We start from the raw sequence: 26510 nt of genomic DNA, 5'->3' as shown, positions 1-26510 counted from the left end.
TATTTTTCTTTTACAACAAAAAATATCGCGTAAAATAAACGTAAAATACTCAATGGTGTCGAACAACTGATTAATTTAAAAATAAATAAGTTTTACTTTTTAATCTGTGTCAATGTGTTAGTTTGTTTTTAAAAGTAGTTTACTTTTAAAGAAGTATTTTTAAGTTCACGCTCTGGATTTATTAAAATGTGTAAGTAGTAATTTTTATTATTTTTAAATGTACTTACTTATACGTGTTTTATTTTAACGTAGAAAATAAAACAAAAAATGTTTTCTCTGCTAAATCGCTTATGTATCTAAGTTATTTTTTCAGCTAAAGATTCATATCATAGGGCTCAAAACTTTTCACAAGAGAAACCCACGAGAAACCCACATAAAATGGCAGGTTTCAGAAAGTTGTTTACTTTGACCTGTAGGGTATCGATCATAAGACGGGATATCGTCATTATTTACAAGCCAGTAGGTAATTCAACTTGACATTGTGAAATATCCTATAATTTTACCTGCACATAAAAAGTAACCTACTAAGGGCTTATAACTATAAGTGTGACATTATGACATAATATTATTAAGCATTTAATTTATTTGCCTAGTCCAGCACTAAGCGAAAGTGCTCATAACACTTAATTATTATGAATAATTTAAGACAATGTTTGACTAAGTTAACTTGTTTAAGTTATTATTTAAGCGTTTGTTGCCTAAAAAGATTATTAAGTACTTATTAAAACTAACTTCTTTTACACAAACATTACAAAGAGAAAGCAGGAACAAATAAAAACATGTATCTTGCAACGAAATTATTAAAAAATAGTTTCCCGCCAAAACAGATCATGAAATCTCCCCTATAAAATACCTGAAATTAAAATTAAAATGGCCGTTTATTGGCGCGCCAAACATCCTGTCATTGCATGTCAAGGTGTACGACTTTCATGTAAACACTGTGATTCTGAACATCCTCGAAGCGAAGGAGTAATTTACGTGAAATGGCGGGAACGTGAACATTGAATGGCAATGGTGACCGAAAGGTCACATAACCTTTCAATATTATAAGGCCTGTAATTAATTTTGCTTTTGTTAGGGTCATATAGTAGAAATAATGTGTACGAGGTTTATAAACTTAAAATCAAAATTTATTTTGGTCAAAAGGTATTTTGGTTTTAATCTACTTATAGGTAAGTAACGATAATGAATAAAACGTTTGGGCTCTTAATTCTTAAACAATGAATCGCTTGTACGTATTTTTTAACTCAACACTACAGTCCTATTTCCTTAGTAACCAATTTCATTTTTATACAATTCCATTCAATAGTAAAGGACTGAAAATAAAAGCTTACAATTTTCCATGATATTAGGGTTTGTCATATCAGTAAAGCATAAAATTGAAAAAAGAACAACATGAAAGCCGAAATAATGTCAAACTTTTGGATATCAAACTGGAAGCTTACCTACTTGGTTCTGACCAAGTAGGTAAGCTTCCAGTTTGAGTGAACTTTAATGATATGGTAAGGATATGGTAATATGTCATCCTTATTGATTTAAATTATAAGTACGTCAGAGAAGACCAGGTGATGACATAATGCAGAAAGCGTGCAGCATACCTGCGTGTATAAAAAAGTGGGGCTTGCATTTTAATGATACATTAACCTCATTTTTTTATAAAAAAAATACAGATGTTCTAAACTTCAAACCTGTAAACTCCTCTAGAGCACGCTGCGCTGGAAGTAAAAAATACCCATTCAAAATGCGTTCGGCCGATTGTGATTCCGAACATGTCGGAAACACGGAATTATCTTTCTCTTTCGGACAATCGAATGATTCAAGCCTGCAATGTCCTTACCAAAACAGCACAGTTCACATAAGAATTTTAAAAAATAACAACAAATATACCTTAATAAAGTTGAATTCCTATCTACCCTAGTTTCCTAACTAGGGTAGTGTACGGTCACGAGTACTAATATGTATACACTTTGATACCATGTCACATTAACTTTTTGACAAAATAAACCGTAAGTCTCATTAAATTTCAAATATGATAGTGCGACAGGGTTCTAAAGTGGGTACACGATATTATTCATGATGACTGTACATGGATGCACGCAATTTTACCAGTATCACCATATCGAAAGCATTATTTTATTTCACACGCAATCGCTCGTAACATGTTATGGAAACTATTGATTATGGTATGACGTCACGATAATGACTTATAATTTTGCTTCTGTATCACTGGATACATTGACAATTAATTTTGGTACTTAGGCAATTTTAAATTTGTCAGAAAATAAATTTAAAGCTCATGTGAAGCTTACTTTATGTAAAAAAGCTTAGTATAAGATTAATGATTATCTAAATGATAAAAATGTCTGGTATTGAATGTGTTCCTCTAGTAATTAAATAACTTGTAATGTATACCCTCGTTGATTTAAAATATGTGTTGCTGTTGCAGTTTCGTCATTTCTTCTCCTCAGCCATAACACCCTGCGAAATGACGTAAATTCAAAAATGTTACATTGACCTTCAAAAAGTTTATTCATGATAATTACGATGAATAAATGATTCTGATTTTCTGATTTTTTCTGACAAGGTGTCATAACAGTTAAATACATTATAATAATTAGAAAACACTTTATTGCAACACAAAATAATATACTTTATGTTATCAAAATATAAAGACTAATAAATAAATGCTAATTAATTATTTTTTAAAGGTCTATGATACTCGTACTTTACCACACAGCCCCACATACTATAATTACTTACAAATAAACTCGATGAGAAAACGGATTATGTACACAAACAAGACAGAACCTGAAATCCATTAAATTAAAATTATAGAAAGGTACCCATTTACTAAGTACTCCACATTCAAATATAAAAATTCAATTGCCAATCTGAAAAGACTTTCGTTTAAGTACTTATTTTTATTTTTGTGACGTGATTTATTGTAGATTTGCCTCGGATGGCATTCTCTACTTGGCCGGAACTGAAAAGACTGAATCACATTGTTTCCATTGTGATAAAGCTCAATTGACTATTATTCAATGCGATAAGTACCTACCTAACTACATTATATTTCTGAATACAGTCCGAAGCAAATAGTCAAAAAATATTTATTTATTTATTTATTTATTATTTATTTATTGATATTTTTCGACTTTTATTTATTGTTACACAACCAAAACGGCTATAGTAATAAAATACCTTTTGATAGGGATGTGAAAAAATAATCGATTTTTATAATAATCGATTATTTCAAAAAAATAATCGATTTTTATTAATCGATTTATGGATCACTAATAATCGATTTTTGAAAAATCGATTTTTTTTTTAGCAATTTCTTAACATACTTTCGATTTTTTAAGAGTACCTATTTAAGGTAACTGGTAACACAGTCTGAACTGAAGAATATCTGTGTGATGGCCGCTGGCGACGGCTGTGTGAAATAGCGCCATCTAGTATGTATGTAGCGAGAAAATTATCAAGTCAGTCGGTGTGATGGCCGCTGGCGGCAGTAGGTACTGAACTGAATTGTTTTTCATTATTATTGGCCCCGATTACTGCAGACATCTCTTAATTTTACTTTAAGTTATACCTGTTATTTTCTTATCCGCCGAAAAGGAAAGGGACGGATGATTGACAGCTCTTAATTTTAGGAAGAATGAGTAAATAAATGAATAACCCGGGCGAATTTTTAGACGGTTGTTTTAGATTTGTGCTTAAAATTGACGTATGTTCCATAAATTTTATGCTTGTCGATTACCCGTCCCTTTCCTTTTCGGCGGATAAGAAAATGACAGATATAACCTAAAATAAAATTAGATGGTATTTACAGGAATTAGCACCATTATTATTGTAAAAAATTGATTTTTCGTACTTTAAAGCTGTTTAATTTTATCCCTTAAAAAATCGATTTTTATGAAATAATCGATTATTTTTAGTAAAAACATCGATTTATTTTAAATCGATTATTTGCCAGCAATAAAAAATCGATTATTTAAAAATCGATTTTTCAAGCACCAAGTCACATCCCTACCTTTTGATTTGACACTTCGGAACGAAGCGAAACGGTTTCGGCTTTTTGGCGGGAAACGGGAACGGGACAGTTGCTTTCTTCATTGAGTAATCTAAATAATTAATACGAAGTGGTGTTTTGTGGTTAATGATCGCATTAAGTTAGTCGGAAGACATTCGCGAGTGTTATTATATTGGAGTATTCAATAAACAAAGTGTATCTGCCTATTTTCGCTTCGTGTCAGGAAGCCGCTTCATAACTCAAAAGTTTATGCGGACTTTTGAGTTAATTCGTTTGGGGTTCGGAGTAGGAGTCTACTCCGAGGGTGGGGGCTTAGGTTTCATCATCATCACCTTTCATCATTTCATTAATCATCAAGAAAAAAAATACGTCAGACATGGCTGTATGGGCATAGTTCCCTTTGCCTTACCCTTCGGGGAAAACCAAAACAAAAAAAAAAAAAGCGAAACGGTTTCTGATTATTTTTGTGATCTTAATTCTTTTCACGTAAAGCCAGTGCGGTTTAATTAATTTTTATTACTATATCTACCTATTGTGATTCTGAGTCATAAAATACTATTTCCGCGAATAACAAAGAATCCGGAACAGTTTATATTTAGGCACAGATTAATTGATTAGCGACAAGGCTTAGTCACCAACTAAAATTCACGTGAATTTATTAACAGAGGAAAATGACACAGATGAATTCTAATTGAATGGATCAAGCAAATAGGTTTGCTTGACAAGAGTAGCCTTAATAATCAGGTATTTGACTGAATCAAATATAAATTATAAAGTGCTAATCTAGAAATAGAAGCCAGCTTAAGATGATTAAAAATCAATGTTATTTTACTTTTCGACTTATTTTCGATTTTTTTACCAATATGTATCAATGAGAACGACGTCTGACCTGTTTATTGATGACGTCACAGGACAGTATTTCCATACAAACTCCAAAGAAAACTTTCGTTTTGACGTTTCGTAAAAAGTATCTCATTTCAGTCATTTAACTATGTTGTCAAGAAGCATATTTTTACCATTTTTCTGCTCATTATATTGCTATAGCTACAAAAACAAAATCCAACACAAATCGTTGACAAAACTTAACTTCTTAATTCCCACGTTACGACATAATTTCAGATTCACAAGTGAAAAATATATTTTTATATGACTTGTTTTAACATTGAACTAATTAATCAAGCAACAGAATACATAATTAAGATAATGCCTATGTGATTTTGAAACTAAAGTTGCACAAATATGAAAAATGATAAGAATTAAATGACCATTATGGGAATGGTATTGTCTTTTAAGTCTTTCTGTAATTGTGAATCTAATTGGACAAGGTTCGTTTTTTATAGACGTATACCTTATATGTGAATATTATCTCAATCAGAAGCATAATTAATTATAATTAAGTAAGATATATTTTTGCTCTGTTCTGTGATAACCTTTATAATTCCATTTAAAACTGCTCAATTCTAACAGCACAAATGATGCTGAAGAATTTTGATTGCTTTCAGATTTAGAACCCTGTCACATTAACATAATTAATGATATTGGTTTCAATAGGCTAGTTTTCAACTTGTCAAATCAGTATTTTTTTTCTAAACTTCAAAACACTAAATTATTTGTACGAAATATGTGTACACTGTGACTGTGACGACAAAACTTATTATGTTTTTCTTGGTTAGAATTCATAAAAAATAAGTTAAATAAGTAGAAAAAAGAAAATATTTTGCGTCAGTTTTAAGTAGATCTGTTTTTATTTTTTATTTAGTAGGTAAGTAGTTAAGTAGTCTCATGAAAAGTTTAGAATTTCCTAATTTATCTTTAACCTAGGACACTACCCAATTTATTGAAGTTCATTCGAGATGGTTCTATGAAGTTCATACGAGTCGTGACGTGATTCGTTAGGTGATTTTGTTTCTTCATATTCAACTAGAGAAAAGGACACAGCCCCAAGCCGATTTTTACCGCAGCTTTTCCTTTACTCTCTATACCGCACACAAACTAAAACCTTAAACGTATTCGCTTCTTTGGCTATATATCTCGTATATCATCAATCAATCAAAATATGCAAAATTCAACATTAATAATTCAGAATTTAGCAAACAATTTGCGCATATTTTTCGGTCAGCCATGACACCGGAAGAACAGTTTCGCGCCAAAAACGTTACGCCATCTTGTTGCATAACTTACATGACATCCACATTCGGTGGAACGTAACTACAAATATATTACACATGCAGTGGTGTAGCTTCTTTTCCTTAATCTTTTTTTTGACAAATCTGTCAACTTAATTGAAAAATAAGGTATTGTAGATACAGGCAGTGCACTAAAAATAAAAGAAAATATCGACTTAAGTATTAGAATACAGTATAAATAGTCACTATCATACATAATCCAGTTTCTGTTTTTTAACTTGTTATTTTTGTCGTGTCTTGTTATAGCTTGGTACTTAGATATGCCTGGGATGGCATGCATTAATTAGCCGGCCAATAGGGGCACTGAGGACTCTCATATGAAAAGTAAATTATGACCACAACATGTCTAAAGGTTCCCAAACCCTAATTGAGCGTAAACTTTCCCTTGGAGGATTAAGGAAAAGTACTAAACGAGGAAAAAACCTGCATCGAAAAACAATGTGTTTCGGAAATACCGATTGAGATATGCAGTTCCGTTGTTAATCGCTGTAGGCATTAATAAAACCTAATCAATTTGTACTTTTCGGATAACAGAGCATCAGGTTTGTCATGATTTATACAAAGATATAAAGTAGGTTTACGTTTTTGGGTAACCTACCAACTTGCCGATATATTCTGTTACGGAACGTACGTTACATTACATTATGTTGTGAATAACGAACAATAACCGTTATGTTATAACGTCTCTTATGATGTTATCTCTTTGTTATAACTATTATAGCTAAGTAATGGTGGGTATCTGAATCTTGATGTTTGAATGACAGGCTTTTTATTTTAACTTTTTCCGTATTTTGTGTAATGATATTATACCTATTACACAGTTACCTATATGCTCAGTGGTCAAGAAAATAATGCCAAAAAATAGTCATTTCCCTCTCTTAATTGACGTAATTACGTTATTATGGTAGTGTATTTTTATTTTTACTTTTGGAATGAAGTGGTTTGAATTAAAAATATTTCAACAAAATACGAACCTATCTGTCTTATTACCAACCTATCTGTCTGTCTAACAAGTACAGAGCACATGGGGGTTAAATTGGCCACATCGAAGCAGTTCATCTAAGAAAGCAATATTGCAATTTGACATTTGCGCATATAAAAGTAAATGCGCAATGCAAACAAATGTCAAATATAGCAATATTGCTTTCTTAGATGAATTGCTTCGATGTGGCCATTTTAACACCTCAGGTCACCCAAATTTTGACCGGGGTAGCTTAGATTGTCCAAAGGACTTAATTGAAAAAGTGAGCTTAGAAAAAATAATACTCATAATCATCACTAATTCACGCTCTTGTCGGTGTAGCATTCCTCTCCATGCTACTTTAAAAAACAACGTTTTTTTTAGGAAAATTACTAATAAATATAACTACTTAATTCAAAACAAAATAGACACGAATACAATTTCTGTCGACTTAAACCTAATGATTAGTTTCATACTTTACATAGATAATTAATAATAAGGTACTTCACTAACTATATATACAAAGTAGGCGTCAAATTACAAAACTTGATTCTAATTCAATTATAATTAAAATAGGTGAAATTCTTGTATTTCCCGCTCTTTTTACATTTTTAATCTTTAAATTTTAAATCAACTTGTTTTACATTACACAACTAAACAGATGTTGATACCTGATAACGATAAGTTAAACAAAGACAAAAGTAATTATTTCCTCGTTTTGTATCCGACGCCCGAAGAATGCAGATAAAAAATAATTAAACGATTGCAATGTTAATTAGTATTTTAAAGGCAGAATGCGGTTGCTTCCGTTGCTTTGATTTAAAACAATCTACGAAAACCTACAATTTTAAACCTGAAATTAAGCGAAAACCAAGAAAGTGCCTTTTTTAAACATTACATTCTGAGGGGGGTTTAAACAATATTGCAAATTGACATTTATTTGCATTGCGCACTTACTTTTATATGCGCAAATGTCAAATGGCCTTTTTAACCCCTCCGAAGTGATTTTCTTCAGCAAAACCTTGACTTTTTATTTTTTTTAATCGAGTAAAAATTGAGACCCAATATATCGACCTGACTTGATATTAGCGTATCTATTGCAACGTTTTGTTAACAAAAATCACATTGGAACGTGATTTTTCAAATAGGCACTTACGATATTTTCACTAAGGCGAAGATAAAGTCTGTGAAGCAGCCTAAGTTAGACCAACAGTAATCTATTATCCTTGGCCCGATAGGCGCAGTAGACTTATTTACATAAACAAATTAAGTACTAACATTTCTAGTAATTCTAGTTTTGCAAGCACACTTCACAACACCAAACCGTGTTGGTAGAATTCAGGGGTCTAAAAGGGCCACATTGAAGTAACTTTCCAAAAAGCAACATTGCAATTTAAAATTTGCGCAATTTAAGTGTGCCTGACAGAGGGCGGCAGTAACTGTCAGCACTATTCAAAGGCGGAGGACAGGAGTGCTTTGAAATAGCCTACTCTGGGCGCCATCACACTCGCGTCAGACAGAGTACTGCGGGCAGAAGGCAAGAGGGAAAGCACAGCTATTAAATTGAAATTATACTTCTTAACAAAAAAACAACGAAACATTTCGGAAGTTTTAAATAAGTTTATGCACGTGGGCTGATTGAATCACTATTTAAGTACCTACGGTTCATCATATCGACGGTAAAAAGCAATCCTGCTGTAACCCACAAAATGCAAAATGTTCACCAGAGCCCAAAAACTTTTGAAAAATTTGAAAAAAAATCATATCTCCTAAACTATTACGCCTATAAATATGATTTTTATAACCAAAATGTATTTTTTGATTATCTATCAAGTCAAATACCTAAAACTTACTAGAAGTTAATTTAAGCCTATGTTTGTGTGGGTTACAGCAATCGCACTTTTTTTTCTGTTACACAAAGTTGCTGTAAATGAAGCAGGTAAATGTATGGGCCACTCAAAATCAAGTACTTTATTTATACGCAAAATTGCTGTAATTCACTTATAATAACTATTCCTATATAGCAATTTTGATGTAAATGTCATAAGTCTGTGTTAGCTGGTGCACTTAATTGTCTTAACTAACAGAAGTTGTGAAATGATAATAAAATTAAAATGATGTAAGTATGGAATGACATTTATATGAAGTCATTTTAAAATGTTAAAGAACATAAACCCACTAATAAATAGCTAAATTATGAAATTAAAAATTACCATCTTGTATACACCTAAGCAACAATAGTGTACTCCGACCGCTTAAAGCACGGGAAATACTACCTGTAGCGTGCTATACTATTTAACAGGTAAATTGTGAGATCAAAAACATTATACACTACTCCTACCTAGGTATCTATTGAAGAAAATACTTTTGTAGATTTGCCGCAAATGGCATTATTTACTTGGCTAGAAAAATGGGGGGCGTTGAGGGCTCGTACCCGGTACAAAATATAAGACAACAGGCCTGAGGGTGCCCAGTTAGGCAGATTAGCCGCTGTACTTAAAGCTTTGAAGGTACTCGGAAGCTAACCTTTTTCTGCCGCTACCCACTCTGCGACCTGAGGCGTGAAGTAGGAGGTGTATTTTAAAGTACTCCCTTTCGCGGTGACAAACGATACCACCGTTACCGCTCCTAAACCGGCGAGTCTCACCGGGAAGGGGGTGGTAGCTAGTGCTCTGTGGGACGGCCCGCTAAGCTTCGTACCGGTACAGTCCTGCCATGCCTAGGAGCTAGGACGTTAAGGTCGAAGCATGGCTCTCCCAATGGCAGGCGTGACAAAGGAACGAACGCGCACATTTGTTCGCTCACGCATCCCTATGGCGCCAGCCGCTGCCTCGAGCCGCAACTTGCCGCACAACAAATACGACGTCCACGCCATACTTCGCTGGCGGAGATCTTCGGCCATCCCCTTTTCCACTGCCCCTACCCCAACTCCCTAGAGCAGAACATGTCGGGAATAAGAGGATAACAACACCGCCAGAACGGTAGTCAACGCACCAAAAACTATACCGATCTCCGGTTTCTCCATGCCCTCTTTGGACATGGACCGCGTTCATACGCGGCGGTTTACACTACCCCTGGCTCACCCCCACATGCGCCTCCATATCCATCCCTGCGGATGACGCCCACGCCTGCGCCCGCTCTCGCTCCGGTGAGTTTGCAACCACTGCTCGCATTTGCGAGCAAGAAGGTTCCGCCCACAGTGGTGGATCATCTGCCCAATTAGATGCACCACTTCCGACAGGTGTGGGATAAGTTAGGCCATATTCGCGCATCCGTACGGCAAAAGAGTACGCTTCCTGGCGAAAACCGATGAGGAGTTCAGGCTTTACCAGCGTTACGTCACCAACCTGGAGAAAGACACTGGACTCTTTTGGTTCACGTACACACCCCCGATGGAACATTCGCTGAAACTGGCGACCCGCGAATTACCGGAGGATACCGACATCGCAAAACTCGAGGAGGAGCTGAAGAACTGAGGCTACGAACAGGAGTATATCCGGTCCATCCAGGCCCGCACAGGCAAGCCTGGTTGCATCTTCTTCGTGGAGATCCGGCAAACACTGGGGTTCCAAAAGATCTACGAAACCTCCGAACTCCTATATGCATGCCCGGTATAAAAGTCAAAGCATAGAGAAGACCCAAGCGCCACAGTGCCACCACTGCCAATAATTCCGGCACAGCAGCCACAACTGTCATCGTCCCATAGCCTGCGTGCGATGCGGTAAGAGCCATGCGGCGAAAGACTGCATGCCTTCCCGTGAGGAACCGGCTACCTGTTGCAACTGCAGCGGACTTCACCCGGCTAACAGCTCATCCTGCCCGGTAAAGATGCGCGAGATGGCAACACGAATGGAGGGCACTACGCCATCAACGAGTGCAAGAGCCTCGAAACCCACAGCAGCAGCTACCGTCGCGAAGCATCCCAGCGAACTGGCACATGGCAGCGGCAACCGTCCAGATGGGCATAAACCGACCTGTGTCGAAACACTCACGCGAGAAGGCACCTGTCTGCCTGATTCCGAACCACCACGACTAACACCAACCGCAACAACAACAGTGGTCGCCGCCCCTCCATAGGAGAAGAAGGCCAAGCGGAGACATTACTTCCTACAGTGAATAAGCTGGAGCAGACTATCCAGCTACTCTACGATAACCTGGACGCCAACCGAAGCAAGATAGACCCGGTGCCTATTATAGTGAGAGGCTTAACCTCACTACTAATCCAGTTCAGTGGCGGTATTGACCATCTCCATTGGACTGCCAACGACTGAAATAAGGCTGTCCACATCTACTACTCTTCGCTGAATAGTTAGTATTGTGGTCACCTTCGAGGGTGAGTGACGTTACCAAGTGGTAGTTAACAGTCGTCGCCCCAAAGCGTCCACCTTCTTCAGACCGAGCAATATGACGGAGCAGCCCTCCAACACCGGACTCGACCATCGCCACAAGCTGACGTGCGCTCCCCCAACGGGTAACCACCCGGTGGGCTCGACCTCGCTAGTGGCAGAAATAAGGATTAGACCAACTCCAAATGGACAATCCCGTGACCCACTCGTATAAGTAATAATAAATAGTTAAAAAAAATGACTCCATATTGGTAGCGAAATATAGTTACAGCAAATATGTCACTCCTTCCCGACTGTCGCGGAGTAAGTGAGCGACGCGGTAACCCGCGGTCATATACGCGCGAGCGCGTATTATAATGGCGGTAAATGCGCATGACCAGTAAATAACGATGTTTTTAAATTGGCGTAAGTTGTCATTGTCTGTAATATCATACTTGTTTAAAATGTAGTAAACAACGCCGATCACCAGATTATTGTCTTATAAATGTAGCAAACACAGTACGTTACTTAAATGTGTTATGCAATTATGCAGTAACCCGCACTGTTCACCATTAAATAGTGCTGTAACTACAAAGATCAAATTATTTGCAAAAGCAAAATTGGTGTAAAAGACATATCACAGAAAAATGCCGTTTTTAATGCTATTTACAGCAAATATTCAGTTGTCTTTTTGGAAAAATAAGCAAAATCCCAATGCTGTACAGAAATTTCTAGAGGTCGTAGAGCCATGGGAATAGGACCATTCGACGCAGATTTTTTTTCTGATTCCGAATCAAAAATAAAAAAAATTTGGCCAAGGTGTGGTTTACAGCAGGATTGCTTTTTACCGTCGATATGCATCTTAGAACTTCGTATCAAAAGTGGCTGTAAGTTGTCTTCTGACAACTCCTGCATGACCACCCCTATTAGGGAATGTCATCATCAACCCATTAACGTCCCCACTGCTGGGGCACGGGCCTTCCCTATGGATGGATAGGGAGATCGGGCCTTAAACCATCACGCGGGCCCAGTACGGATTGATGGTTATTAACGACTGCTAATGCAGCCGGGACCAACGGCTTAACGGCCTTCCGAAGCACGGAGGAGCTCGAGATGAAAAGCTTTTTTTTGTGGTCACCCATCCTATGACCGGCCTTTGCGAAAGTTGCAGCTTAACTTCAACAATCGCAGACCGAGCGCGTTTACCGCTGAGCCGAGCTCCTTAGGGAATGTATGGCTTGTAAACAAAACAAAAGACAGACGACCCCAAGGTCATAGTCACGGGGTCAAGTAAAAGCGAACTATACTAAATTGGTTCAACAATGGATGTGATCTATAGATCATTGTATAGATGCGATACGATCGGCTCCCACGCAATCACTTTCGTTGACGTTTTATAACATCGCATGGTGAAGATAATTGGGTTTTTGTTGTATAGTTTATATTTCTTTAAGTGCTAAGTCTGCAAATGTTTGATGGGTTTGATAGATATACCTAAGTATTATTTATATGTATTATCTTTTACCTAGGGAGTTCAAGCAATGAGGAGGAAGAAATCAGTCGCCGTATCGACATGGCCAAAAGAGGCATGTCAAATCTCGATAGAATCTGGACAAATCGTAAGAGGTATCCGTCGAGTAACTAAGATACAAATTGGTTGCGCAACCATGGTGTCCTAGTGAAAGAGGGCGCTAATAAGTGTTAGGGGACATCTCGTCCCAGTCTTAAACTGGGCCCAGGGACGAGTTTGCTCTTTTCTAATTTGATAGTGGGTAACTGGGCCCACTATGATTCAGTTGTTGGGACGATTACACCATTGATTATTTTGTAGGGGTTTTTTGGGAGGAGTCGCCATACTGTGAATGTGGTCACCCGGATCAAACCATATCTCACATAGTGAACGAGTGCCCTCTGCACCGGTTCCCAGGTGGCATAGCGGGGCTGCATTGAGTGACGGATGCGGCAGAGACTTGGTTAGGGGAGCTTAAGCTGGATATATATAATCCACGCAGGATATTTTAATTTTGTCTGCCATACGCTTTGATAATAAGGGCGCTAATACTGACCCGCTCTCTCTCTCTCTCTCTCTCTCTCTCTCTCTCTCTCTCTCTCTGTCTCTTTATTTAAGAGCTGCGCTCTTGTCGGTGGAGTAATCGCCATTATTCCAAAGATAGGGCGTGCAGAACAGTGGTTGCCCCAATCGCCTTCCGTTCCGCAGTACACCGACCAATTTCTCAATCGGTGATGTTCTAGCTAGAGCCCTACCAGAATCCATTTCTTCGGCCTCCAACCAGTACTGATACCGCTGCTGCCCGGCATCAGGGGTGCGCTATTGAAGAAGCGGCGCCTACTCGCTACGTCACAAGATCGTCATAGAACCTAAGTAGCATTTTATAGGTTAGCCCGTCCCAGTGAGCTTCCCACTACGTTCTGCTAATCCTGTCGCTGTTTGGTCGGGGACTGCTTATTTTTATATTCGCAGCTAACCATCATATCTGATGGCTGTTCCACTATCCGCCACCTGTGGGCCCCGTAGATTGCCTACAGTCAGCGTACTACACGCACACAGAGTAATATGATACACACCTAAATAGGTCCCAGTAATGCACTAAGTTTGGACATATTGTTTCCTATGAAAAGCTTGTAGCTACATAACCTTTTTCAACCATGGAGTAACACAAGTTTCCGCCGCATTAACTGATATATGTATGTACTTAGGTTCATACATAATTATGTATATTAACTCACTTACGCTTTCATATATACTATAAAGGTGAAACCCAACTTGCATGGTGCATCGCGACAGCGTAAGTGTAAGTAGGCTGGACTGTCCGTACATGACTCATTGCTCCATGAATCACTTGTACACTATTGTACAGGAGCAGTAAATAAATGTTATTTTTATTGTGTATGAGTGTGTACTGTGTATCTGTGTAATACTAATATTAGTGAGTAAGAAATCATTGTTACTAACATCCTGGGTCCAAGTTACCCGTAATAAAATTTATTTTATTTATTTTTTACTAAACGTCAAAACAAGGAATCACAATAGAATTTGACTTTCCATAGTCGGTCCTACACCGGTTCAGTCGTGTCCAGATCACCACCTGTGTAGATGGGGCTTAAAGGAGTCACCATACTGTGAATGTGGTCACCCGGACCAAACCATATCTCACATAGTGAACGAGTGCCCTCTGCACCGGTTCCCAGGTGGTATAGCCGAGCTGCATTGTGTGACGGATGCAGCAGAGACTTGGTTAAGGGAGCTTAAGCTGGATATTTGATCCAAGCAGGATATTTGTCTGCCATACGCAATAATAACAATAGAATTTGTATGAATCTAGATATGAAAACGTACACCGTGACGTCACAGGAAAACGTGATAGAATAACGAACCTATTGTTGCATTTTCTTAATTAAGTTAGTAAATAAATGGAAAAAAAGAAAATGTTTAATTAATGTTTTAATTATTTTTTTTAATTAATATTATTATAATTAAAAAATATCTCTATGCATTAGGTAACATAATTACACTTTGACTGTACGAAAAATGTCTAATTATTCTTCAGCGGCTGTTCTATTCTATTCTATTATACGGCTATTGGTCGAAGCCCTCGATATAATTCGCAGCGCATGTGTAGTGCATTTTAATTCATGAGAGTAGAGGAAAGAGCTGTTACGCTGCGCAAGTGGGGATTCACCTTAATAGTCGTCTTTCTAGCTGACTAGTTTAACTTTATTAGTGTCGCGTTTCACAAGAATCTCATCTATGATAGGTGATGAGCAACCTATATCCCACAGGACACAGGTCTCCCCTCATAAATCATAAATAGTACGGAGCATTATCCACCACGCCGCACCGCTCCACTGCGGGTTGGTGGAGGTTTTTTCTTTTCACCAGACTTCGGGTGTTTTAAAACACCTAAATCAAACACTTAAATAAGATTTGAAGAGTAAACCTTAAATCAAATAACATAAGCTCACGTACAGTCATGAGCAATATAATGTACCCACTTTAGGGCTCTGTCGCAGTAACATATTTGACATTTAGTGAGACTTACAGTTCAATTTGTCAAAAAAGTTAATGTGACATGGTACCAAAGTGTATACATATTAATGCTCGTGACTGTACCTAGTCGTGAGCTTGAGAAGGGATATAATTATCCCAATAATTAAGTACATTCATCGCAAGATGAACTAAGTGTCCACACCTCAAGGTTTCTGTTAGACCAACGTGATCTACTTAATAAGTATATCTATCTACTTAATACATAATTAGTGATTGGTTATTAATAAACTACCTACCTATGTATTAAATTTCTCGATTCAAGGGCATTAATCATTGCTTTACGATAATGAATAAGTTGATTACAAAAAATCTATTGAGCGTTTGGTCATGTGCGAATTATTACAGTAAGTACAGAATATTACATTACATTGTTTTTTGTCGCATATGGTTATGTCTCTGCTGGACATTGAGTAAAGCCGTCGGTCCCGGTTACTATTTACTGATGTAAGTAACGAGTCGTTACATGAGCCATGTCAGGTACCTTTGGCGGCTCTGTAATAACCCGGACACCAGGGTTGATGAGATTAGTATTTCACCTCACAACCCACACGATAAGAAGATAAAGTAATTTTGCTATTGGTGTCAGGGTTATTATTGAGCCGCCAAAGGCCCCTGACATGGCTCATGTAACGATTACGCATTTACATCAGTATGTAGTAACGGGACCATAGGCTTAACGTGCTTTCCGAAGCACGGATCAACTTACTTTCGGACAATCAGGTGATCAGTCTATAATGTGTCATTAGTCGGTATAATTATCTTTGAATGTGAATGTTCAAACTAGAATCACAGCTTGCACTATCAATGAAAGCGTAATTCTACCTTGTAAATATTTATCACTACAAACCAGTTAAAACTAGATATACTTAAGTAAAAAATCAAGCAAGCCTAGTGCGTACCGCGGGTCCGGTCGCGGCCGCGTCGCCAACGGACGCACGGACAGACAGGTTACGTATATGTACATATGAACTGATGGCAGTGAAAGTACCATGGTCAATGAGCTCACTGGACTGTTGGGCAAACTGTTTGTTTACTATTGTATTGCCCGCGACTTCATTCGCGTCGGCATAAAAACTTCCCATCTCAGCGGGAGTTCAGATATATCCAACATTATTCCTTCTCTCTCTCTTTATTTAAGAGCTGCGCTCTTGTCGGTGGAGTAATCGCCTTCAATACTCCATAGATAGGGCGTGTAGAACGGTGGTTGCCCCAATCGCCTTCCGTTCCGCAGTACACCGACTAATTTCTCAATCGGTGATGTTATAGCTAGAGCCCTACCAGAATCCATTTCCTCGGCCTCCAACCAGTACTGATACCGCTGCTGCCCGGCATCAGCATTATTCCTTATGCTTACAAAATTTTAGCTTCTCGTACATAATATTGGGCATAAATAATGTATTTCTTGGACCGATCGGCCTCTGTAGCCTCTGTGATCCAGTGGCTGAGCGTTGGACTCACGATCCGGAGGTCCCAGGCCGTTTTTCACGGGGTCCGCTTACCTAACCTGAAGATTTGACAAGTCCGTCTCTTTACAGTTAGAAGCGGCTGCCTGTCGGACCTCCCAACCCGCGAATGAAAAACCAGGCCAATAAAGGTTAGGTTAGGTTAGTGACATACCTCCGGTAATGTAGGTTTCCTCACGATGTTTTGTGTGATGCTCTGTCGCGGGGCCACCACCTCCAATTCAGTTGAAAACGATATAGATTACTGTACGTACCATGTACATAGTGTACGTGAAAAGATTTTATGTGTACGTGCTATAATTAGAAAGAAAACAACAAATTAAAGTGGCTTCGCTGGAGAGCATACTCCCCAGCGGAGCCACTCAGTTTGCATACTTCGAGATGTTTTCTTCCTGTAAATTGAAGTATAGTTTGATGTACGTACTACGTAAGGTACATAGTGTACGTGAAAAAAAATTATGTGTTCTAACAACAAGCGTTCTAACAAGCGTTCTACCAACTGAGCTACCACGACCCTTAAGAGTAAACAATATCAAAACATAATTCTAATTTTCGCTTACTTTTTCATCCAGCTGTACTTAAAACCAATTTGAACGACAATTACCTTCTAACTTTTTAGCTATTTTCATTTACATAATAACTTCTCAGACAATTACCTTATTATCTAACTAATGTGGTTACAACCACAGACATTTAATAGGTACTTTATTTACTTAATAAGTAATAAGTGCGTCATTTTGTCACATTCTTCCATGACGTCACAGGTTGCTTTTTCATTCAAATTCCATAGTAATTTCGTGTTTTGACGGTTAGTAAAAAGTAACTGATTTGAATAGTTGGAAACTACCATATTTTTTATTTTACAACCCGATTACCCTAACCTAGATTGCCTTATAGGCAGCCAATCAGCTCGCGACACCAAACACTTCAGGACCCCGATACTGACCCCGCCGGCGTGGTCGACGATTTCCCTCAAACAGCGCTTATCGCTATCGACCCACTAGGGTCGATTAATTCTTTCATTAACTTCCCCTCTCAGCCGCCCTGAGCCGAGGTTCGCGCCCAACTGGGCACCCTTAGGCCTGTTGTCTTAAGCGTTGTGCCGGGTGAGAGCCTTTAGCTCCCCATTAGTCCGGCCAAGTAGTTAATGCCATCTGCGCCAAACCTACAGGAAGTCACTTGATACATATCCCTACTTTATTTTTTTTTGACGTGACTTATTGGGATTTGCCGCAATTGGCGTTAACTACTTGGCCGGAGCATATCCCTAAGGAAGTGCTCGTAAAGTATTCTTCTTCTCTCGTGTGGGTTGTGAGATGGAATACCAACCCCATCAACCCTGGTGTCAGGGTTACTATTGAGCTGCCAAAGGTCCTGACAAGCTCAAGTAACGACTACTTACTTACATCAGTAAAGAGTAACCGGGACAAACAGCTTAACGTGCCTTCCGAAGCACGGATCAAAGTATTAAATGTCTGTGGTTACAACGAACATATTTACTGTAATTTTGTCTGGTAACATTCTCTATGGTAATAATCTCTATCTACCACAGATAGTTAACATTTAAAAGGGAAAGTGAAGACGCGTGTTTTTTGTGAACATTGATCATAATATTACACCGTACAGTCATGAGCAATATAATGTACCCACTTTAGGACTTTGTCGTACTAACATATTTGACATTTAGTGAGACTTACAGTTCAATTTGTCAAAAAAGTTAATGTGACATGGTACCAAAGTGTTTACATATTAATGCTCGTGACCGTACTTAACCATACACGTACTATATGGTCATAGCACACACTGGACACTTCATACAAACAACCTCGTTTTACACAGACACCACACATTGACATTATTGTACACGCGCATCTGTGTGTGTGACGTCTGGCGCCATACGATTCAAATCTAAATTGTGTTCGAGAGGGGGTGAGGTAATCCTAGCTCAGACTCTGGTGGGGCAGAGAGTTGCCGTTCTATACGTAGTATTATTCCTTATTCCATGGCCATGGCAAAAACTGCCAAATCAAGCACAAATTCGACAATCATAGGTTTACGCGTGTGCTGGATGCGAACCTGCGACCTCAAAGTACGAGGCATGCGTACCAACTGGGCTACCGCGGGTTAGGAATGTCGACCTCATATGGATGGAAATTACAACAGATTTTATAATAATAGTCATTGAGGTCAAAAAAATCAAATTGTAGCGTGGACAGCGACTCCCCGAACGGCGACTGCTTGACATCACATCTGTCATTTACATGTACAGTTCAAAACACAATTTTAATCACGCTACATAGTCTAAACTCTTTCTTTTTCTGGACATTATCATTTTACCCATTACATTACAACGACCTCCGTGGTCTAGTGGTTGAGCGTTGGGGTCACGACCCGGAGGTTCCGCGTTCGATTCCCGATGGGGACATATCACAAAGACATTACTGGCTGACCACCAGATTGTCCGAAAGTAAGATGATCCGTGCTTCGGAAGGCGGTTAAGCCGTTGGTTCCGGTTACTAGTTACTTACCTACATCAGTGAGCCGTGTCAGGGGGTTGGCGGCTCAATAGTAACCCTAGAAGATTTTACCCATAGGGGTTCACAAAAAGCAACAAAATCTAAATAGGAACCACTGCTCTGATGACAGATAGAAAAAACATTTGGTCTACAGACACACATGCATACAAAAAGAAAAAGATTAGATACAGACAACCAATCAACAGAGACGAAGCTCTGTATTAAACACGCCAGGTATGTATGTGTGCTGTAGCAGCGCAAATCGGTCATAGCTCAGCGCAAGTTTTTTGCTCTCACGAACAAAACGCTGATTTTTAGCTACAACACGGCTGGAGAAATCCGCGGGTACGGCAACCGAACCAACTGATGATGCTTGCCAATCTGTTGCTTACCATAATAACGTCTTTTATCTTTTGTTACTATGTTGCACTACCGCTTCCTATCCGGTCACAGTAGGTTTATTACAGACTGTCTTTAATAAGCTTTACTTACCTATTTACCTACACTATAATTATTACTATCGACTATCTATACATGCCCGGAACCATCCAGGAAGTACTTTAATATCGTAACATCATTAATCATCTTACATTCTACATGCTTGCTTGCTGTACACATACATAAACTCACGCCTATTTCCCACCTAGGTAAACAGAGACTATGGAATTCCATTTGCTCCGATCCTGAGTAATCCCGACACACTTCTCTTACTTCCTCCATATTCATCAATCGTTTCGTACACGCATGCCGGGTCAGAGTAGATCGTACTAAACCTTATCTAAGAATTTGTGTCTTCTTCTTCTAGCGTGCGGGTTGTGAGGTGGATTACCAACCTCATCAACTCTTGTGTCAGGGTTACAAAGGCACCTGACATGGCTCATGTACCGACTACATACTTACATCAGTAAGTAGCACGGATCATCTTACTGTCGGATAATCAGTTGATCAGCCTGTAATATCCTAACCAAACTAGGGATCACAAAGTGATTTTTCCCCTCCAGGTTTCGAACCCGGGGCCTCCGGATCGTGAGACGTAGCTCAACCACTGGACCACAGAGGCCGTTATCATTTGTGTGAAATTGAGTGACACACTTTTCATATTCAAGTCGCGAGCAAGTCGATGCGTGGACGAAGAACCTTAACTCGTCTGTCAAATTTGACAACTAGCGCTTTGACATTTGCTCGTTCCACTCGCGCCGTTAGCGTGCTATGCTTGCTGTTTATTGCACATAATACAGAAGAAATATACCTACTTACATTCACCAATACTACAATGGAAATACTTACAATTCAAGGACTTATTGTCTAATTATTTTTCTCACACCTTACAAAATCTTAACGCTTTTCATACTACAATACAATACCTACACAATAATTTATTTCATTACAAAAGGTACACACATACGACACCAAAGAAACAGTACAAGAGGCGCCCTTATTACTAAGGCGATTTCCTCCAGGTAATATTTGGGTAATAGTATCTACTGTAGACTGATCCCTTGTCACCATAAGGTTAATCATATCCATCGTAGGACTTATTAACAGTGGTTGTCTTTGATTACTTGTGATTTTGCCTACCACATAAGGAATTAGAGGCGTGAGTTTATGTTTTTGTGTGTGTATGTATGCAACAATGCATCGAACAATCTTGCTGCGTTGTATGTGATAGTAATCACGAATGCAAAGTTACATTTTTCAGCTTCATAACATCTTATGCAAGATAATGAGAAAGGAACAACATATAATGTTCATATAACACTAATTTGCATATCTATCTTTCCAGGTAAAATGTCGCCCACATCAACTCCAAGTCACATCAAATGCATCACAGCAATCCTCATAGTCAGCTTGCACATTGCAATAGCAATACCAGCCAAAAACATCGCGAGACCTGTCATAGAAGTCATAAATGAACAAGCCAGGATAGATGAGAAAGTCAGACCACCAGGGTTCCTTCCTTATGGGAATCCTTTAGCTGGTAACTCAAAGCAAAATGCCAGATTACATGCCCAAAACCAACAAGCTATGTTTAACGCTGAGAGAGTTAGACAACACAGAGCCCAACTCCAAAGATGGACTAAGGCTCCACAACAAGAAGACAGCTACATGAAAGCTTACCATGAATCTCAGGAGAATCACCAGCTAGCCTTAGAAAAACAACAGGCTGACAATGAGAGAAAGCAACAAATAAGAGAAGCAAAAGCTGTAACTGCAGCACCTAAACTTCGTCAAATACAAGTCAAAAGAGGCCCGAAACCGAAACAACCTGACGTTGAAAAGATAACCAAAGCCGATGCGATCATCAGGACTGATAGAGTCAGAAGCAGAGAAGATTTTAAGACAGGAATAAGGAACCACAGATCGTACGGTTCTGCTGATTACAGGCAGTATTTACAGCCTAAGAAGTACCAAACAGTCTATGTATCTCCCGGACCGACTTATGATCAAGGCGTCACAATCAAGCCTAATGGAAATGTTGGATTAGCTGCTTTAAAGCACGCCCAAATGCAAGAAGACAACAAATTGTACACAGCGGCAATACCTAGCAAAACTCAGTATGTATACCCAAAACAATACCATCAAATGCAAAGCTACCAGTCTGCATATGACATTGACACACTAAATTCCTTACTAAAGAAGAATCCTACTGACCAACTGAGTGAGCTTAACGCTTTACTAGGTAAACAGAACAGTGAAACTGAAAAAGATCCTCTAAACACTCCTATAGATTTATATTTTTATCTTAAAGACACTCCAGAGGCGTTACCTCAACATTATGACCAAACAAAATACGCGCAAGTAGCTCCAAATTACGCCAGTGCTTACACGCATGAAAACAAAGACCACACTCCAATCACTGAAGAAGTAGATGACATTGAAGATCCAAACAACCACAGACCAAAAACTTACCAACTACAAGTTGTAACACCTACACAAGCACCCGAAGAACATATTGAAACAACTACAACTAAAAGTAATAATTACTACAAAGTAGAAGTTGCTAGTCAAACCATAAGCGCTCCTTATAAAAGTAAACCTAGTTACTATTACAAAGGAGAGGAGAAACCTGAATATCTAACATCGTATTATAATCAACCTTATCAGAGTTATGTAAAGGACCCTAAGCTAGAAGGTGATTTAAGTGAAAGATATCTGCATCACAATGCTGAACATAAGGGCATTCAACATTTAAGCGAAGATGGAAGTGGCGTTTCTGCTTATGGAAATGATGATGTAAGTATTTCATGCAAAAAAGAAAACGATTCTAAAGTAGATTGTAGTAAAGTTAGAAAACCTAGGTCTACATTAGAAACAGCCCCGTTTTTAGTACCGAATAAAATTAAGCCTGTAACTGAAACACCTGTCGCTATAACAACTAAACGAAGTGTCAATGTCAATCAAACCAGCACTACTCCTGAAGCTGATGCTTTAAGGTCGAATTACTTTAGAAATCGGCAACGTAATGAATTCGGTACGTTTTTGACTACTCCAAATTTTCCCGTAGGAGTTGCTAGCGACTTTACAGGCGCTGAACCGTTCGATTATGATGACCCGCCTAGATTCCGCAAACCTTTTCGAAGACCAAATCGGTTTAATTCACCTAAGTATGATATTTATGACGATGGTCTAGAAGAAGAATATGATGATGAAGATTATGATGCAGAATATGATAATAGGCCATTTAAACAGGCTACTTTATACGATGACGATAGACTTGCCCAAAATTACGCACCTGGGTCCGGTTACAATCAAAACATAGATTCGAAAGGCAGTTTTTCGAAAAGGTACAGAAACTACAACCGTCCGAATTTCAATCAGGGTTTTAACCAGGGTTTTGGTTATTCTCAATATAGTGCCCAAAACAATTACGGAGTTCAGGACTCGTACGGTCCTCCTGAACCTCAAAATTTTGGAGAACCTCCCACGTATGGTCCACCACCTGTATATGGACCGCCTGCAAAGTCTGTAGCCCCTATAGTCCCTATAAGATATGGTACTCCACTTCAAAGTCCAAACAACCTCATAGAACCTATATACATGCTAACGCAATCGCAGTTAAAAGATCTGATTGGTGACCATAATCTAAATATTCAGCATTATGATATCTACCAAGCCCCGAACCCCCCAAAACATGCACCCGTGCATTACCCTAGAAAACACAAGAAGAGGAATCACGGGCATAGATACAGGACTTACAAAAAGCATTCTAAGTATCATAGGTATCGTGGATAGATTGTTCAATCAATCAATAATACTTTATTGCACAACATATACACAGGACATAAACATACGAAAAAATAAGCACAATAGGCGGCCTTATTGCTAAACAGCAATTTCTGACAAGTAACCTTAGGGTGAAAGAAGTTTATAATGCATAGTAGCACGGGATGGTGCAATAAACATTAATGATACCAACATAACTAAAAAATATATACTTAAACACAACTTGCAAGTAGTACTTTGTGTATTTTTAAACTTTTGTAGACAATTTCTAATCGACAAGTTTGGATAAATAAGTATAAATCGATAAGTTCCCCCGTGGTGTAAAAAGGCGGTATTGAAGCAATTTATGAGATTACGCACTATTTATATTCGCAAATGTGAAGTTCCAATATTGCTTTTTAGATGAATTATTATTACTTTAATGTGGCCTTTTTAAAGCCCCAATACATTACAGTTCACAAATGCTTCATTTAAAGAGGCACATCTTATGACATAAGCCATAATAATCATAATAATAAAAAGTTTATTTAGGTAAAACCTACGACACACATAAATATACATTTACAACATTATAATATACACACATTAATATTTAATTGGAAAACATAAGGGTAAGCCATAAGTACCCCCTCCGGTTGATTGAGGGGAGGTCTGTGCCCAGCAGTGGGACGTATATAGGCAGTTTATGTAAGCCATAAGTATAAGTAAGTATGCATTTATGAAATTAAGTAAGTATGGATTAAAGTGATGGATGTAATTTTAACGCACTTAATGATTAAGGTAATTAATTTAATTTATTTTCTTGCCTTTGTTAATTTATTGTTAGAATTTAGTAAATATTTATAACACTATATCGTGTTTTTCATATTCTTTATTTCCTTTCACATACGATTTCAAGAAATAATTGTACTACTTATATACATAATTGTAAAAATAAAATAAATTGTTATACTTAAATTCCAAATAAAGAGACAATGGCCCCGATTCCTGCAGACATCTCTTAATTTTACTTTAAGTTATACCTGTCACTTTCTTATCCGCCGAAAAGGAAAGGGACGGATGATTGACAGCTCTTAATTTTAGGAAGAATGAGTAAATAAATGAATAACCCGGGCAAATTTTTAGACGGTTGTTTTAGATTTGTGCTTAAAATTGACGTGTGTTCCATAAATTTTATGCTTGTCAATTACCCATCCCTTTCCTTTTCGGCGGATAAGAAAATGACAGATATAACCTAAAATAAAATTAGATGGTATTTACAGGAAATAGCACCAATATTAATTGATGAAACATTTAATTATAAAAAACTAAAAATAATAACAAAAAAAAAACAAATAGATAACGTATAGTTCCAGTTCTATATCTAAGTAAGCTTACGACTATACTTATTCATAATTGGGGTATCCAGAGGTACTTACATCCATCACATGAAGAACTAAGCCTCACATAGCTTTCTGTTAGAGAAATGTTACATCTATCCAATTGAAGAGCTCGGTGGCGCAGCGGTAAACGCGCTCGGTCTGCGATTGTTGAAGTTAAGCAACTTCGTACAGGCCGGTCATAGAATGGGTGACCACAAAAAAAAAGTTTTCATCTCGAGCTCCTCTGTGCTTCGGAAGGCACGTTAAGCCGTTGGTCCCGGCTGCATTAGCAGTCGTTAATAACCACCAATCCGCACTGGGCCGGCGTGGTGGTTTAAGGCCCGATCTCCCTATCCATCCATAGGGAAGGCCCGTGCCCCAGCAGTGGGGACGTTAATGGGCTGATGATGATGATGACATCTATCCAACATTCGTCAATCATGATTTAGGATAAAAACAAAAATCTACCTTATTATTACTGCACTGCGATCGTTATTTATAGGGTCGTATGCTGATTGACGGAATACCGTGGGAATACCATGGTAAAACCACGGTCACACCATAGACAATTAGTGCCGACGAAATCAATCAGCATACGACTATAAAAAGTCATGATTGACGAATGATTGGTGGATAGGTAATACCTCTCTTAGACCAATACGTGATAGGCGATGAGCCGCATCTTTTTTTTTTTTGACGTGACTTACTGTAGATTTGCCGCAGATGGCATTAACTACTTGACCGGAGGTGAGCCGTAAAGCCGTAATGAAAAATTGCATTTACGATAAATTAAGAAAGAACTCTAAACAAACTATCTAAGTACTTCTTCTCTTCTATCGTTTGGGCTATGAGGCGGATTACCAACCTCATCAACCCTGATATCAGGGTTATTATTAAGCCGCCAAAGGCCCCTTACGCCCTGAAAGGGCCCTGATCTAAATACTTACTTAGAATTATAATAAAAATTATCTTCACATACACATAATAGACTGATAATTTACTTCATTCAAAAGCAGAGCAACATTATGTATTCCGAGTAAACATTTGTTTTTTGATGTTTATTCGAGTAAAAACATAAACGGCCTTTTGTTTTTTTTTCAGCTCCATTACGCGGCAAACTACGAATTCGGATACAGAGTGAAAGACTACCACAGTGGCAACGACTTCGGTCACCACGAAGCCAAGAGTGGAGGGAATACGAATGGCCATTACCACGTTTTATTACCTGATGGAAGAATGCAGAAGGTGAAGTATTCAGCAGGCCCCGAAGGTTTCCACGCAGACATTTCTTATGACCATCTCCACTGACCACTGTTGCGTTGAATTATCTCTACTTACTTTTAAAATTAAATTATTACTTTTTAAATTTTTT

General features: G+C 38.3%; 1 protein-coding gene across 3 annotated transcripts; it reads left to right on the top strand.

The window, feature by feature from the left end:
* On the top strand, positions 1–26510 carry LOC126378092 (uncharacterized). 3 transcript variants are annotated; one of them, XM_050026255.1, is made up of 3 exons: positions 1–190; positions 21337–22787; positions 26240–26510. In XM_050026255.1, the coding sequence occupies exons 1-3, from the start codon at positions 187–189 to the stop codon at positions 26444–26446; spliced, it is 1662 nt and encodes a 553-aa protein (XP_049882212.1). In that variant the 5' UTR covers positions 1–186; the 3' UTR covers positions 26447–26510. The 3 variants fall into 3 exon arrangements, with proteins under 3 accessions (XP_049882212.1, XP_049882213.1, XP_049882215.1); XM_050026256.1 differs by lacking the exon at positions 1–190 and adding an exon at positions 8871–9482; XM_050026258.1 differs by lacking the exon at positions 1–190 and adding an exon at positions 17150–17178.

The sequence above is a fragment of the Pectinophora gossypiella genome, chromosome 25, assembly GCF_024362695.1.
Source record: "Pectinophora gossypiella chromosome 25, ilPecGoss1.1, whole genome shotgun sequence".
Lineage (NCBI taxonomy): Eukaryota > Metazoa > Arthropoda > Insecta > Lepidoptera > Gelechiidae > Pectinophora > Pectinophora gossypiella.
Note: the sequence above shows the minus strand (reverse complement) of the source record. Positions and strands in the feature narration are given on the sequence as shown.

What these genes read in the sequence shown, in the direction of transcription:
- LOC126378092 (XM_050026255.1), top strand. An exon ending in CTGCTTATGGAAATGATGAT is followed by an intron (nt 22,788 to 26,239) that starts GTAAGTATTTCA and finishes TTTTTTTTTCAG; the next exon opens with CTCCATTACGCGGCAAACTA.